Raw genomic sequence first — 13,587 nt, 5'->3', positions numbered from 1 at the left:
TGATTCTGTATTGCAAAAAAAGATAATTACAGAATCCGGATCATTCTGATCCAGATTAAAACATTTGAAAAATAAGGCCCTGAAGATTATTATTTATTTAATGTGATTAGTGATTAATTTACATATGTCCCTCATTTTAAGGTAAACCCTGTTAAGTGAACTGAACTCTTTTAATATGGTGAAACTATTCCTAAATATTTTTTTCAAAAGAAACATTGAACATATAACAGTCAAATCAGTGTAAAAGCAGGTGAACTGGTTCTACTATTTTTTAGCCATTTTCTGGTGTTTTGTGGTAGAAAACTGAGCGCACAAGATGGGGAGAGAATTGGACCACAGCCCTCTGAGTCTGGCACCTGTTACTCAATCCACTCCATCGTCATGTCGCGTTCCCCTGCTCAGACCAATGGTTGCGTGCCACGTCATCGACCGTGTCATCGGGCACCAGATTGCTATATCATATGTGGTTAGCTCATCATAAAATAACTATCCAGGCGTTGTAAGATCATCCGTCAGCAACACCTGGGCAGAGGAACGCGCCCTCTTTGCTCTTCCTCAAAGGACTCTCCACTGATGACATTAAGATAAAGGACCTTCCAGGGGCCTGTTCAGGACATTGAAATGGTACAAGATGTTCAGATATAAATGTGTCCCCACGCTTCTCTATACCAAGTCCCTCACGTGTACCAGCCTCTCGGATGCTCTCACAGGTGCCATCCCACTTCTGACACCTGTGTAGCGAATTTGGGTGGTAGCCCCTACCGTGCAGGTATAGCCTACATCAGGGTTCTTCAATTCCGGTCCTGGAGGGCCGAAACACTTCTGTTTTTTATTTCTACCTGGTAGTTAATTGTACTCACCTTGTGTCCCAGGTCTGAATTAGCCCCTGATTAGAAGGAGAGGATGAAAAACAGAGGTGTTTCGGCCCTCCAGGACCGGAATTGAAGAACCCTGGCCTACATAATGAGATTATGGACAAAAGAACAAGATTACTTTTTATTTGTCAAACAGTAGCCAAGCATCGATGATCATATCACCAGTATGCCAGCAGACACCATAGACAGAAATAAAACCTCACTATTTTCTTGAAATAAGCCTAGTCTTCAGCATAATTAATGTTGGAGCCTGTTCCTGATCTACTCACTCACTCACTACACCAACTAGCAGATGTGTGTGTGTTAGCCAGGGCTCTTGGGTACCTGAAACCGGGATGGGTTACAGAGTTCATATGCAGATTCTTGTAAAATGGCAGTGTTTGAAGTCAAACTGAATGTATCATTTACATTTTACATTTAAGTCATTTAGCAGACGCTCTTATCCAGAGCGACTTACAAATTGGTGCATTCAACTTAGGATAGCCAGTGGGACAACCACATCTTGATCACAGTAAGTACACTTCTTCAAACAAGCACCTGCGAGCAAAGTCAGGTATTCCATTCCAGGTATTCCTTAAAGAGGTAGGGTTTCAAGTGTCTCCGGAAGGTGGTCAGTGACTCCGCTGTCCTGGCGTCGTGGGGGAGCTTGTTCCACCATTGGGGTGCCAGAGCAGCGAATAGCTTTGACTGGGCTGAGCAGGAACTGTGCTTCCGCGTAGAGGTAGGGGGGCTAGCAGGCCAGAGGTGGATGAACGTAGTGCCCTCGTTTGGGTGTAGGGTCTGATCAGAGCTTGAAGGTAAGGAGGTGCCGTTCCCCTGACAGCTCCGTAGGCAAGCACCATGGTTTTGTAGTAGATGCGAGCTTCAACTGGAAGCCAGTGGAGTGTGTGGAGGAGCGGGGTGACATGAGAGAACTTGGGAAGGTTGAACACCAGATGGGCTGCAGCGTTCTGGATAAGTTGTAGGGGTTTAATGGCACAGGCAGGGAGCCCAGCCAACAGCGAGTTGCAGTAATCCAGACGGGAGATGACAAGTGCCTGGATTAGGACCTGTGCCGCTTTCTGTGTAAGGTAGGGTCGTACTCTGCGAATGTTGTAGAGCATGAACCTGCAGGATCGGGTCACCGCTTTGATGTTAGCGGAGAACGACAGGGTGTTGTCCAGGGTCTCGCCAAGGTTCTTTGCACTCTGGAAGGAGGACACAATGGAGTTGTCAACCATGATTGCGAGATCATGGAGCGGGCAGTCCTTCCCCGGGAGGAAGAGCAGCTCCGTCTTGCCAAGGTTCAGCTTGAGGTGGTGATACGACATCCACACTGATATGTCTGCCAGACATGCAGAGATGCGATTCGCCACCTGGTTATCAGAAGGGGGAAAGGAGAAAATTAATTGTGTGTTGTCTGCGTAGCAATGATAGGAGAGACCATGTGAGGATATGACCGAGCCAAGTGACTTGGTGTATAGAGAGAATAGGAGAGAGAATAGGAGAGGGCCTAGAACTGAGCCCTGGGGGACACCAGTGGTGAGAGCACGTGGTGCGGAGACAGATTCTCGCCACGCCACCTGGTAGGAGCGACCGGTCAGGTAGGACGCAATCCAAGAGTGAGCAGCGCCGGAGATGCCCAACTTGGAGAGGGTGGAGAGGAGGATCTGATGGTTCACAGTATCAAAGGCAGCAGATAGGTCTAGAAGGATAAGAGCAGAGGAGAGAGAGTTAGATTTGGCAGTGCAGAGAGCCTCCGTGACACAGAAAAGAGCAGTCTCAGTTGAATGACCAGTCTTGAAACCTGACTGGTTAGGATCAAGAAGGTCATTCTGAGAGAGATAGTAGGAGAGTTGGCTAGAGACGGCACGCTCAAGAGTTTTGGAGAGAAAAGAAAGAAGGGATACTGGTCTGTAGTTGTTGACATCGGAGGGATCGAGTGTAGGTTTTTTGAGGAGGGGTGCAACTCTCGCCCTCTTGAAGACAGAAGGGACATGGCCAGCAGTCAAGGATGAGTTGATGAGCGAGGTGAGGTAAGGGAGAAGGTCTCCGGAAATGGTAGAATCAAGCAGAATCAACATTAGACAAACAAAGACAACGTCAGGAAAATGTTGACAGACCAGTAATGTAATTAAATTACATAAAATTGACAAATTTTCAGAATAAACTACAGACATGTTTATCCTTTTGTGAATTACACCCAGTTTTACTTTGTTGCCAGTTTGCACAGCAGTTGACAAAAAAAGGGGAAATGATTTCAATGATGTGGCTGTTAAGGCTGAAGGAATCCTCAAATGAATCAAATTAATTCCCACATCTTATAAAACAAGGACGCAATTCCTATTCATATTACAGTAGATGTTTATCCCATATTTATTGTATGTCTACAATGGCATGTCGTTGCCAGGATGTGCTCTGCATTATCGTCATTGCAACCACAACTTCAACTACAAGTGATCTGGATGACTATTTTGTTCAAGTAGTTAAAATCATGCATTCTAGAAAGCGCTCATGTAGTCCTAGACTAACGGATTCATCAGAACAGTTTTCCTCTTATCCCAAGAAGCCGGATTCATCACTCATGAGTGACGTTAACCCTTCAGTAAATTAACATCTGAAGCATCTTGCACTGTACATGCTATAATTCAACCCACTCCAATAGTGGCAAAGGTGCCTAAATCAACAATAATCCTTGAAATGTATGACACCCCACTCATGTATGTACAGACCATAAAATATAGACAACTCCAGAAAGGCAAAATGCAAAAATTCTTAATTTCAAAAATGTAAAAAGGTCTAAAATGGTGTAATTGTAACTTGGTCCAAAGAATCTGACATTCACTCCTTGCCTGTGATGCCATCAACAGCACACAGGTCCCACAAACATAACAACATCAGGCTATTGTCCCCCTACACACACACACAAGCAGAACTCAGACTTCTGTTAGACTGTTAATCGCACACACACATAAATAGACATGATTGGACAGGGTTGAGATGCTGTTCTTGTCCTTTAATCCTCTGCCAGAGAAACAGTCTCTCAAACTCTGGGTGGATGCTGAATGTCCAACAACTTTATCTGAAGGTAGCCTGGCTCGAACTGTTCTCCATGTTGTGAGATGGTGCATGTGTGTGAATCTCTATTGTGTGTGTGTGTGTGTGTGTGTGTGTGTGTGTGTGTGTGTGTGTGCGATCTCCCATGATGTGCTTGGGGTCCAGACAACTTGCGAACTCTGAACTGGGCAGGTTCTACGCATCACTGTAGCTGAACACGGTATGCACAGATGAGAAGCTTCACCTGGGGAGAGAGAAAGAGTCCATTAATCAAATGTAATTGATCAACAACTTATCAATGTCTTTTACAGTAACTAGGCCTAGAGCCCTTCTCACCATGGCCATAGGTTACTCTGCTGGTGTGTGTGTGTGTGTGTGTGTGTGTACCTTGGCTGTAGGTGACTCTGCCAGGCGAATGAAGAGTTTGTTGATGCCTGGCACTGGGCTGAATGAGTAGATGAAGTGACTATCCTGCGGGGTGTAATTGAAAGAGGAAAAGGTGAGTGACTCAATCACCTTCCAGGTAGAACAGAAAACCAGCCCTATACTCCAGACCTGGAGTATTCCTGATCTAGAGTGAGACTCACCAGGAAGATAGGCAGCTGGAACTTGTCGTTGAGTACCACTGCGTGGACGCTGCATGGCCCACACAGCCTGGCTGTGATCTCACTCAGGAAGTTACCATGGAAGATGAAGAGCAGGATGCCTGAGCCTGAAAGGAGAGAGAGAGGGAGGAGAGGGAGAGACACAGAGATTTAGTTGGGATGAAATGCTTTCCCTAAACACTCCCCAGACAGTGTGGAGGGGATTTGCACTGTTTGTGCGTGTATCCTACCCTCTCCAGGTGTGTGAGGCGATAGTTTGTAGGCGAACTCCAGGGAGAAGTCTGGTCCCTCACACAGTCTGTGACAGGCCAGAGGGAACACTGGCTCCAGCAGGGCCAGCCGAGTCTCAAAGTACACCCGGATAGTGTCCTCTGCCACATTCGACAACCTGAGTGTGTGTGTGTGAGGGACAGAATGTGAGAGAAAGAACATTGTATTTTATATGTATGTGTAACCGGCGTCACTGTGCTGCTAACAGTATGTGAGGAAACGGTATACGATCTTAACTCTGTTACATACAGGTAACTGCCACAATCATAGAAACACTTGAGTAAATGAGGGATACAAACTATGTTGAAAGCAGGTGCTTCCACACACACACACCACACACCCACGTGTGGTTCCTGAGTTAATTAAGCAATTAACATCCCATAATGCTTAGGGTCACATATAAAAATGCTGGGCAGGTCATTATTTTGGCTACCATGGCGATGCCCCCATAGGATGACAATGCCTCCATCCACAAGGTACAAGTGGAAACAATGAAAATTACGTAAACCATATGCCATGACCATCTCAGTCACCACATCTCAACCCAATTGAACACTTATGGGAGATTCTGGAGCCGCGCCTGGGACAGTGTTTTCCACCACCAATGACTAGGACTGTGCCTTTGGCTTCTAGACAACAAAAGAAAGTTGATATGAAAACCAATAGACCAGGAGAAAAATGGCATAGCGGTGGGTCCAATAGGGAAGTAAATGGAAATACATTTGCCAAAATTATATAATTACGACTGTCTATACAGAAATAAATACAAATCATTCAAAATACTTCAGCAGAAAGCATGACTTAGCCACAGAACAATCGAGAATCATTAGCTTCTTTTAAAAAATTGCTGTGGTTTGTTTCAAATCATAAGCTCGTAGGCCTATGCCTATTTGGGAAGCCCACGGCAATAGGATTAGCTGACTATTGAGTTGCAGCTGTCAGTGAAAAGCATCAAAAATGTGTGAAGATGATGGGGCGGCGCACAATTGGCTCAGCGTCGTCCAGGGGAGGGGAGGGAATGACCGGCAGGGATGTAGCTCAGTTGGTAGAGCATGGCGTTTGCAACGCCAGGGATGTGGGTTCGATTCCCATGGGGGGCCAGTATAAAAAAATTATGTATGCACTCACTAACTGTAAGTCGCTCTGGATAAGAGCGTCTGCTAAATGACTAAAATGTAAATGTAAATGTAATGATGTGTCTTGAGTATAATTAAACCTTTGAGACAAGAGGAAGGGTGTGTGGTGAAGATATAGGCCAGTCTCTCTCCAGAATGGCTCAACCGTCTCCCGCCAATTCTTGCGCATTCGTCGTTTAATTTTGTGAATCGTTTGCCCTTTTAATTATTATTTTTGTAAAAATTTTAATCAATTCCCCATTACATATGTCACCAGTAGTAAACGTACCGTCAACCCCGTCATTTGGTTACATTATTTTATGTAATTTACAGTTCTCATTCTCAGAGTGGAAATGTTGTTTGCAGAGTTCACGACCTGCTACACTTGTGAGAAACAAGTTTTTGTTTATTTCATAACCATTATTTACGAGATTTGTAAATGTTTTCATTGTCTTTTGTTCGGAGTACTCCATGTGAGCAATAAGCATGTGTCTGGTTTCTCTGTCCTGATAATGTTGAGGGAGCCTGCTGCGCGGAAATGTAGGAAAGTGTTTTTTTTTTAAACTATAGTTCCTCACAGTAAGCTATTTGAAAAATCTTTACAACAATCTCCTCGATAATCACTATTCTTCGGTGGGCAAGAGCAATGGAAGTTATAGTTCTACTGCTGCATTGGCCTATAGGCTGAGTTCCATGCACTAATTTATTTTCTAAATCCATCAATTGCCGGCTAAACCTGTTTCAGACACTTGTAGAATCTATGCCAAGGTGCATTGATGCTGTTCTGGCTTGTGGTGGACCAACGCCCTATTAAGACACTTTGTTGGTGTTTCCTTTATTTTACATTTTAGTCATTTAGCAGACACTCTTATCTAGAGTGCATACATTATTTTTGTATTTTTCATACTGGCCCCCCGTGCTCTACCAACTGAGCTACATCCCTGCCGGCCATTTGTGCGCCGCCCCATGGGTCTCCCGGTCGCGGCCGGCTACGACAGAGCCTGGATTCGAACCAGGATCTCTAGTGGCACTGCGCCACTCGGGAACATTACGTGCACGGTATGAATGTAAACATGCAGACAAATAGTTCCTGTTCCCCTAAAGGATATAGGATGTCTCATGAATTATGCTTCTACAGAGGCAGTAGAAATGTATAAACGCACACACACATATTGTATTTCGACACATACAGATGGTACAGGTCAATTGTTGTTGTTGTTGGTTTGTTTTTTTGAGTAAACTAATTAAATATATTTTCCTTCTTTATTATTTTCTGCTAACCCTACCACCTCTCCCCTAATTGGAGTAAACTAATGGACAAGAATACTTCCACTTCCAGCTTATACATACTACATACATTTCACAGGCAGTATATTTTACATTCGTTATCTTTTGCTTGTTTTTAGTCCCAGCCTTCAGCTACCCTCAACCCCTCCCATCTATCTCTGAAGACCATCCAGTTTGGATTTCTAGCTGACATATACACTGCTCAAAAAAATTAAGGGAACACTTAAACAACACATCCTAGATCTGAATGAATGAAATAATCTTATTAAATACTTTTTTCTTTACATAGTTGAATGTGCTGACAACCAAATCACACAAAAATTATCAATGGAAATCAAATGTATCAACCCATGGAGGTCTGGATTTGGAGTCACCCTCAAAATTAAAGTGGAAAACCACACTACAGGCTGATCCAACTTTGATGTAATGTCCTTAAAACAAGTCAAAATGAGGCTCAGTAGTGTGTGTGGCCTCCACGTGCCTGTATGACCTCCCTACAACGCCTGGGCATGCTCCTGATGAGGTGGCGGATGGTCTCCTGAGGGATCTCCTCCCAGACCTGGACTAAAGCATCCGCCAACTCCTGGACAGTCTGTGGTGCAACGTGGCGTTGGTGGATGGAGCGAGACATGATGTCCCAGATGTGCTCAATTGGATTCAAGTCTGGGGAACGGGCGGGCCAGTCCATAGCATCAATGCCTTCCTCTTGCAGGAACTGCTGACACACTCCAGCCACATGAGGTCTAGCATTGTCTTGCATTAGGAGGAACCCAGGGCCAACCGCACCAGCATATGGTCTCACAAGGGGTCTGAGGATCTCATCTCGGTACCTAATGGCAGTCAGGCTACCTCTGGCGAGCACATGGAGGGCTGTGCGGCCCCCCAAAGAAAATGCCACCCCACACCATGACTGACCCACCGCCAAACCGGTCATGCTGGAGGATGTTGCAGGCAGCAGAACGTTCTCCACGGCGTCTCCAGACTCTGTCACGTGCTCAGTGTGAACCTGCTTTCATCTGTGAAGAGCACAGGGCGCCAGTGGCGAATTTGCCAATCTTGGTGTTCTCTGGCAAATGCCAAACGTCCTGCACGGTGTTGGGCTGTAAGCACAACCCCCACCTGTGGATGTCAGGCCCTCATACCACCCTCATGGAGTCTGTTTCTGACCGTTTGAGCAGACACATGCACATTTGTGGCCTGCTGGAGGTCATTTTGCAGGGCTCTGGCAGTGCTCCTCCTCCTTGCACAAAGGCGGAGGTAGCGGTCCTGCTGCTGGGTTGTTGCCCTCCTACGGCCTCCCCCACGTCTCCTGATGTACTGGCCTGTCTCCTGGTAGCGCCTCCATGCTCTGGACACTACGCTGACAGACACAGCAAACCTTCTTGCCACAGCTCGCATTGATGTGCCATCCTGGATGAGCTGCACTACCTGAGCCACTTGTGTGGGTTGTAGACTCCGTCTCATGCTACCACTAGAGTGAAAGCACCGCCAGCATTCAAAAGTAACCAAAACATCAGCCAGGAAGCATAGGAACTGAGAAGTCTGTGGTCACCACCTGCAGAACCACTTATTTATTGGGGGTGTCTTGTTAATTGCCTATAATTTCCACCTGTTGTCTATTCCATTTGCACAACAGCATGTGAAATGTATTGTCAATCAGTGTTGCTTCCTAAGTGGACAGTTTGATTTCACAGAAGTGTGATTGACTTGGAGTTACATTGTGTTGTTTAAGTGTTCCCTTAATTTTTTTGAGCAGTGTATTTTTCCACTTTGCTGTGATGCTTCAAAAAAGTTCTGAACCTTTCTATTCTCATATAGTCAGGTCAAGTGTTTCTCCTACCACCTGTGGAAGGACACACACACGGCACACAACACAGACCCAAAAGTGTCCAAAACATTGTCAGACCTTAACTGCATTAACAGTTACAACAGAGACATAGACACTCAGACACACACACAGTGTTTCCATCTGAGGTATGTCTCTGACGTGGAGGGGAGCCTGGATGAGGCCCCAGTGACTCTTAGCGCTGGCCCCCTCACTGCTGCCATGGTTAGGGTTCCGTAGGCTGATCAGCACCTTGTATGTACCTTTATTTATACAAACCGATTCATACGTTTACAGAGAGCGAGTGAGAGAGAGTGTGTGTGTGTGACATGGCAGCAACACTCACATGTTGATGTGGTCCTCGATGAGGTCGTACACCAGCAGGTTGTTGCTGACCTTGGCAAAGTGCATGGCCGTATTCTTGTGTTTGGACAGGATGTTGCAGTCAGCTCCATACTCGAGTAGGAGGCGCACCACATCAGCATTTCCCCTCTTACATGCCTACAGAACCAAGGCTACTGTTAAGGAACTATAGCAATACGTCTGTCACACAGGACTTCAGCAGAGATGAGGCTATTCACAAATAGGGGTCATTGACAAGGTTAATCTCTGTGCTTTAGGGGTGATATGTTGCGTCCTAATTAAACACAGCATTTATCTTCATCACCTCCCCCCTTTTCCCCTTATTTGTTCTCCTCCTCCGTACCTTCATCAGGGCCGTCTCTCCTCCCAGTGTTTGAGCGTTGACGTAGGACCCTGCCTCCAGGAGGATAGCAACTGTGGTCAGGAAGTTCTGAAATGATAAATTAAAGGATACAGGGTTAAGTTAGTAAGTAAACATAGCATAACAGACATTTAACATACAAACAAGGGGAATTTATACATGTGTACTTAGTTTGTAATAAGGTGGTTGAAACCAGTCTGTCCTGTGTTACCTTCTCTGCAGCGTGCATTAGGGCAGTGGTGCCGTTCTTCTGCCGTCCGTTCCCCTTCACCCCCTTCTTTATCAGCAGCCTCAGGATGTCATCCTGTCCCCCTGCTGCTGCCAGCATACTCAGGGACATACCACTGGAGTCCTAAGGAAGGCAACACACAGACTCCTTCATTACTCAGGACCAAAGCCTCTGGTAGCAAATACTATGGGGAGGGGGGCAGCAATCCAAATGTATCTGTGTAAATGTTAAAATAATTAAAAGGGAGTTCACTTTTTTGAAAGTTAAAGGAGAATGTAGCTTTTATTTTTTATTTTTTTACAACCAAATCTCTATCTTTGACGTAAATGGCATGTTATAGAAGGGTCCAGACACTTTTTTTTTTACGAGGATGAGGAAGTGAATCGCTGGTTGGAGGAAGTTTCTCAAAAACAAAAATAATTCGCAAAACGTGTCTGGACCCTTTTATAACTTGCTATTTACATCAAAAATAGATTTGGTTATAAAAAAGCTAACTTCTACTTTAAGCTTATCGACTTACCTAGGGTGTCGTCTCGTCATCCAAAAGGGTTTTAAGTTCGTAAAAGCATAAAGCACTGAGCAATGGTGATGATAGATTCCTAGCATTACATAATAAAATATCAAAGCGGTTTTCCATAAAATGTTATTGGTACAATTCTAAATCCGTTGGAACACTAATAGACATCAAGTAGGCTATATGAATATGAATCTTGCAGCTTAATAAGTTTACGTCAAGTAACAATTTATTAACCAAGCAAATATAGTATTTTAGAGTACACACAATGAGCACCGGGGGTAACGAAAGGCAGCTTGATAACAAATACATGTTGGTGAAAAAAAAAAAAAAGTGTAAGTGTCTTTAGACAGTAAAGTGGGGTGTGGTTGAAACCCCTGATTATTTTTCTCAGTTAACACCTAACAGAGCAGTTGCAGTTATAACATGAACTGATAACTATAAACTAAGCAATTATTTACATGATTCTTCTTTGAACCTTGATCCAATTAGAAGCACTTTCAATAGTAAGCAAGTGGATGAAATAATATTATATCATAATATATAATATTAGTAGTCAAGTGGATTAAATAAGAGAAGCAACAGCTATCAAACCCTATACAAGTTAGTCCTTTTAAATTAGTGTTGAGGACCTTAAACGGCTGCTGTGAAATCAATATGGTTAAGACAGCAGTGAATAATAGCAACATTAATTTAAAACGTTGAAAGGTTTATAATTTGACATTAGTAATAAAACAAGTAGATGGACAGCTAAAGCCTTATAATCCACATCAAAATTTGTAGGAAATACTGAAGTACAAGAGGAATAGTTTGTGTGATTCTCTGAAACCAATTCCACATGCAGAATGAAGGAACTGTTTCCAATCCGCAAAGCACATTTCAGTTACTTATCATTTTGTAACTTTTGGTCAAGTCAGTGGATTGGAGAACCAAAAACTGCTTCAAATAGGATGAAAAGTCAACCAACTTTAGTGAACATTACAGTAAAGTTACTAGTGACCGTAAACAAGGCTTTGGTTTAGGAATCATGTTAGAGCCTCCACACATAAAGGGATGGCCATTGAAAAGTCCACCCCTATCCTTGCCAAACCCATCAGCCATCACTCACGCTGCATCCGGATTCTCCACACTTCTTTAAAAGTGTTTACTTGCACACTCCCAGTCACTTTGGGAGATGGGTGAAAAACCGGTATGCAGCCATAAATGGGCCCTGACCTTGCCTGGTGCACTAGGTGGACAGATTTTTCCCTTACAGAACCTTTCAATGGTCCTAAAGCGCAAACGCTGACCACCTGACAAGCCTAATCAACAGTGCCTTTTGAATAAAGCAACTCGCCAGGAGTGAGATGGCTCATTGGGTCATGCAGCTGGGGGAATCTGGCTTAGTAAAGAAAATAAATGACATCTAGATGCAAATATCCACAAAAACAAGCAAGATTGAAATGAATGATAAAACCCAATCATTGCAAAAAATATAAACGCAACATGTAAAGTGTTGGTCTCATGTTTCATGAGTTGAAATAAAAGAACCCAGAAATTTTCCATACGCACAAAAAGCTTATTTCTCAAACAATTTTGTGCACAAATTTGTTTACATCCATGTTAGTGCACGTTTTGTCCTTTGCAAAGATACTCCACCCACCTGACGTGGCATATCAAGAAGCTGATTAAACAGCATGATCATTACACAGGTGCACCTTGTGCTGGAGACAATAAAAGCAACTCAAATGTGCAGTTTTGTCACACAACACAATGCCACAGATTTCTAGTTGAGGGAGCGTGCAATTGGCATTCTGACTGCAAGAATGGCCACCAGAGCTGCTGACAGAGAATTTAAATGTTAAATGTATCTACCATAAGCTGCCTCCGACGTTGTTTTAGAGAATTTGACAGTATGTCTAACCGGCCTCAGAACCGCGACCACGTGTATGGCATCGTGTGCGTGAGCGGTTTGCTGATGTCAATGTTGTGAACAGAGTGCCCCATGGTGATGGTGGGGTTATTGTATGGGAAGGCATAAGCTACGGACAACGAACACAAGTGCATTGTATCGACGGCAATTTAAATGCACAGAGACACCGTGACGAGATCCTGATGCCCATTGTCGTGCCATTCATCCGCCGCCATCACCTCATGTTTCAGCATGATAACGCACAGCCCCATGTCGCAAGGATCTGTACACAATTCCTGGAAGCTAAAAATGTCCCAGTTCTTCCATGGCCAGCATACTCACCAGACATGTCACCCATTGAGCATGTTTGGGATGCTCTGGATTGACGTGTACGACAGCGTGTTCCAGTTCCCGCCAATATCCAGCAACTTCACACAGCCATTGAAGAGGAGTGGGACAACATTCCACAGGCTACAATCAACAGCCTGATCAACTCTATGCGAAGGAGATGTGTCACACTGCATGAGGCAAATGGTTGGTCACACGAGATACTGACTGGTTTTCTAATCCACGCCCCTACTTTTCTTTAAGGAATCTGTGACCAACAGATGCAGATCTGTATTCCCAGTCATGTGAAATCCATAGATTAGGGCCTAATGAATTTACTTCAATATAATGATTTCCTTTTATGAACTATAACTCTGAAAAATCTAGAAGATTGTTGCATGTTGCGTTTATATCTTTGTTCAGTATATCTAAAAACTACTGATACATACCAGTAGCTAGGAATACTAGCTAACTAACATTAATGACATGAGTAAAATATCCATGATAATAAACTCAACCATGCTTCAAAAGCAATTGAATGTGGATAGTGTATGTGCCATGTATTTATAATCCATTTATAACATGTAAACATTTTCAAAAGGAGCTGGTGGTCTGGGTCTTCATCTGAAGATAGTAATTCTAGAACAGCAAAGAAACATTTGTTACGTATTTGGTGGATTTTAAGCAGCTTAACCAATAGCTGGGCACAAATGTAGTACGTAAATCCAGGGCTCCAGACTAACATTTCCCCTTGGTGGCACTAACGTTTTCAGTTGGTGCCACCAGCCCATGATTTGGTCTCACCCCCCAAAAACTGCCTCACGCAATAGAACACATTTGTAATCATTTTATAAAGTCAGCCCTAGTTGCTATTCAAGATATACGTTGT

The 13,587-nt window shown here is 44.0% G+C and overlaps 1 protein-coding gene across 1 annotated transcript in view; it reads right to left on the bottom strand.

Moving 5' to 3' along the window:
* Positions 1–2,968: 2,968 nt before the first annotated feature.
* The window catches only part of LOC121571704 (M-phase phosphoprotein 8-like), a 35,601-nt gene continuing 24,982 nt past the window's right edge, over positions 2,969–13,587 (bottom strand). The window contains exons 8-14 of the mRNA XM_041883341.2: positions 9,949–10,089; positions 9,720–9,806; positions 9,360–9,514; positions 4,747–4,904; positions 4,499–4,623; positions 4,299–4,382; positions 2,969–4,155 (exon numbers count right to left, since the gene is read on the bottom strand). Of these exons, the coding sequence (XP_041739275.2) occupies positions 4,114–4,155; positions 4,299–4,382; positions 4,499–4,623; positions 4,747–4,904; positions 9,360–9,514; positions 9,720–9,806; positions 9,949–10,089 (792 nt within the window). The 3' untranslated portion in view covers positions 2,969–4,113. The remainder of the gene's footprint in view (positions 4,156–4,298; positions 4,383–4,498; positions 4,624–4,746; positions 4,905–9,359; positions 9,515–9,719; positions 9,807–9,948; positions 10,090–13,587) is intronic.

The sequence above is a fragment of the Coregonus clupeaformis genome, chromosome 29, assembly GCF_020615455.1.
Source record: "Coregonus clupeaformis isolate EN_2021a chromosome 29, ASM2061545v1, whole genome shotgun sequence".
In the NCBI taxonomy this organism is placed as follows: Eukaryota; Metazoa; Chordata; class Actinopteri; order Salmoniformes; family Salmonidae; genus Coregonus; species Coregonus clupeaformis.
Note: the sequence above shows the minus strand (reverse complement) of the source record. Positions and strands in the feature narration are given on the sequence as shown.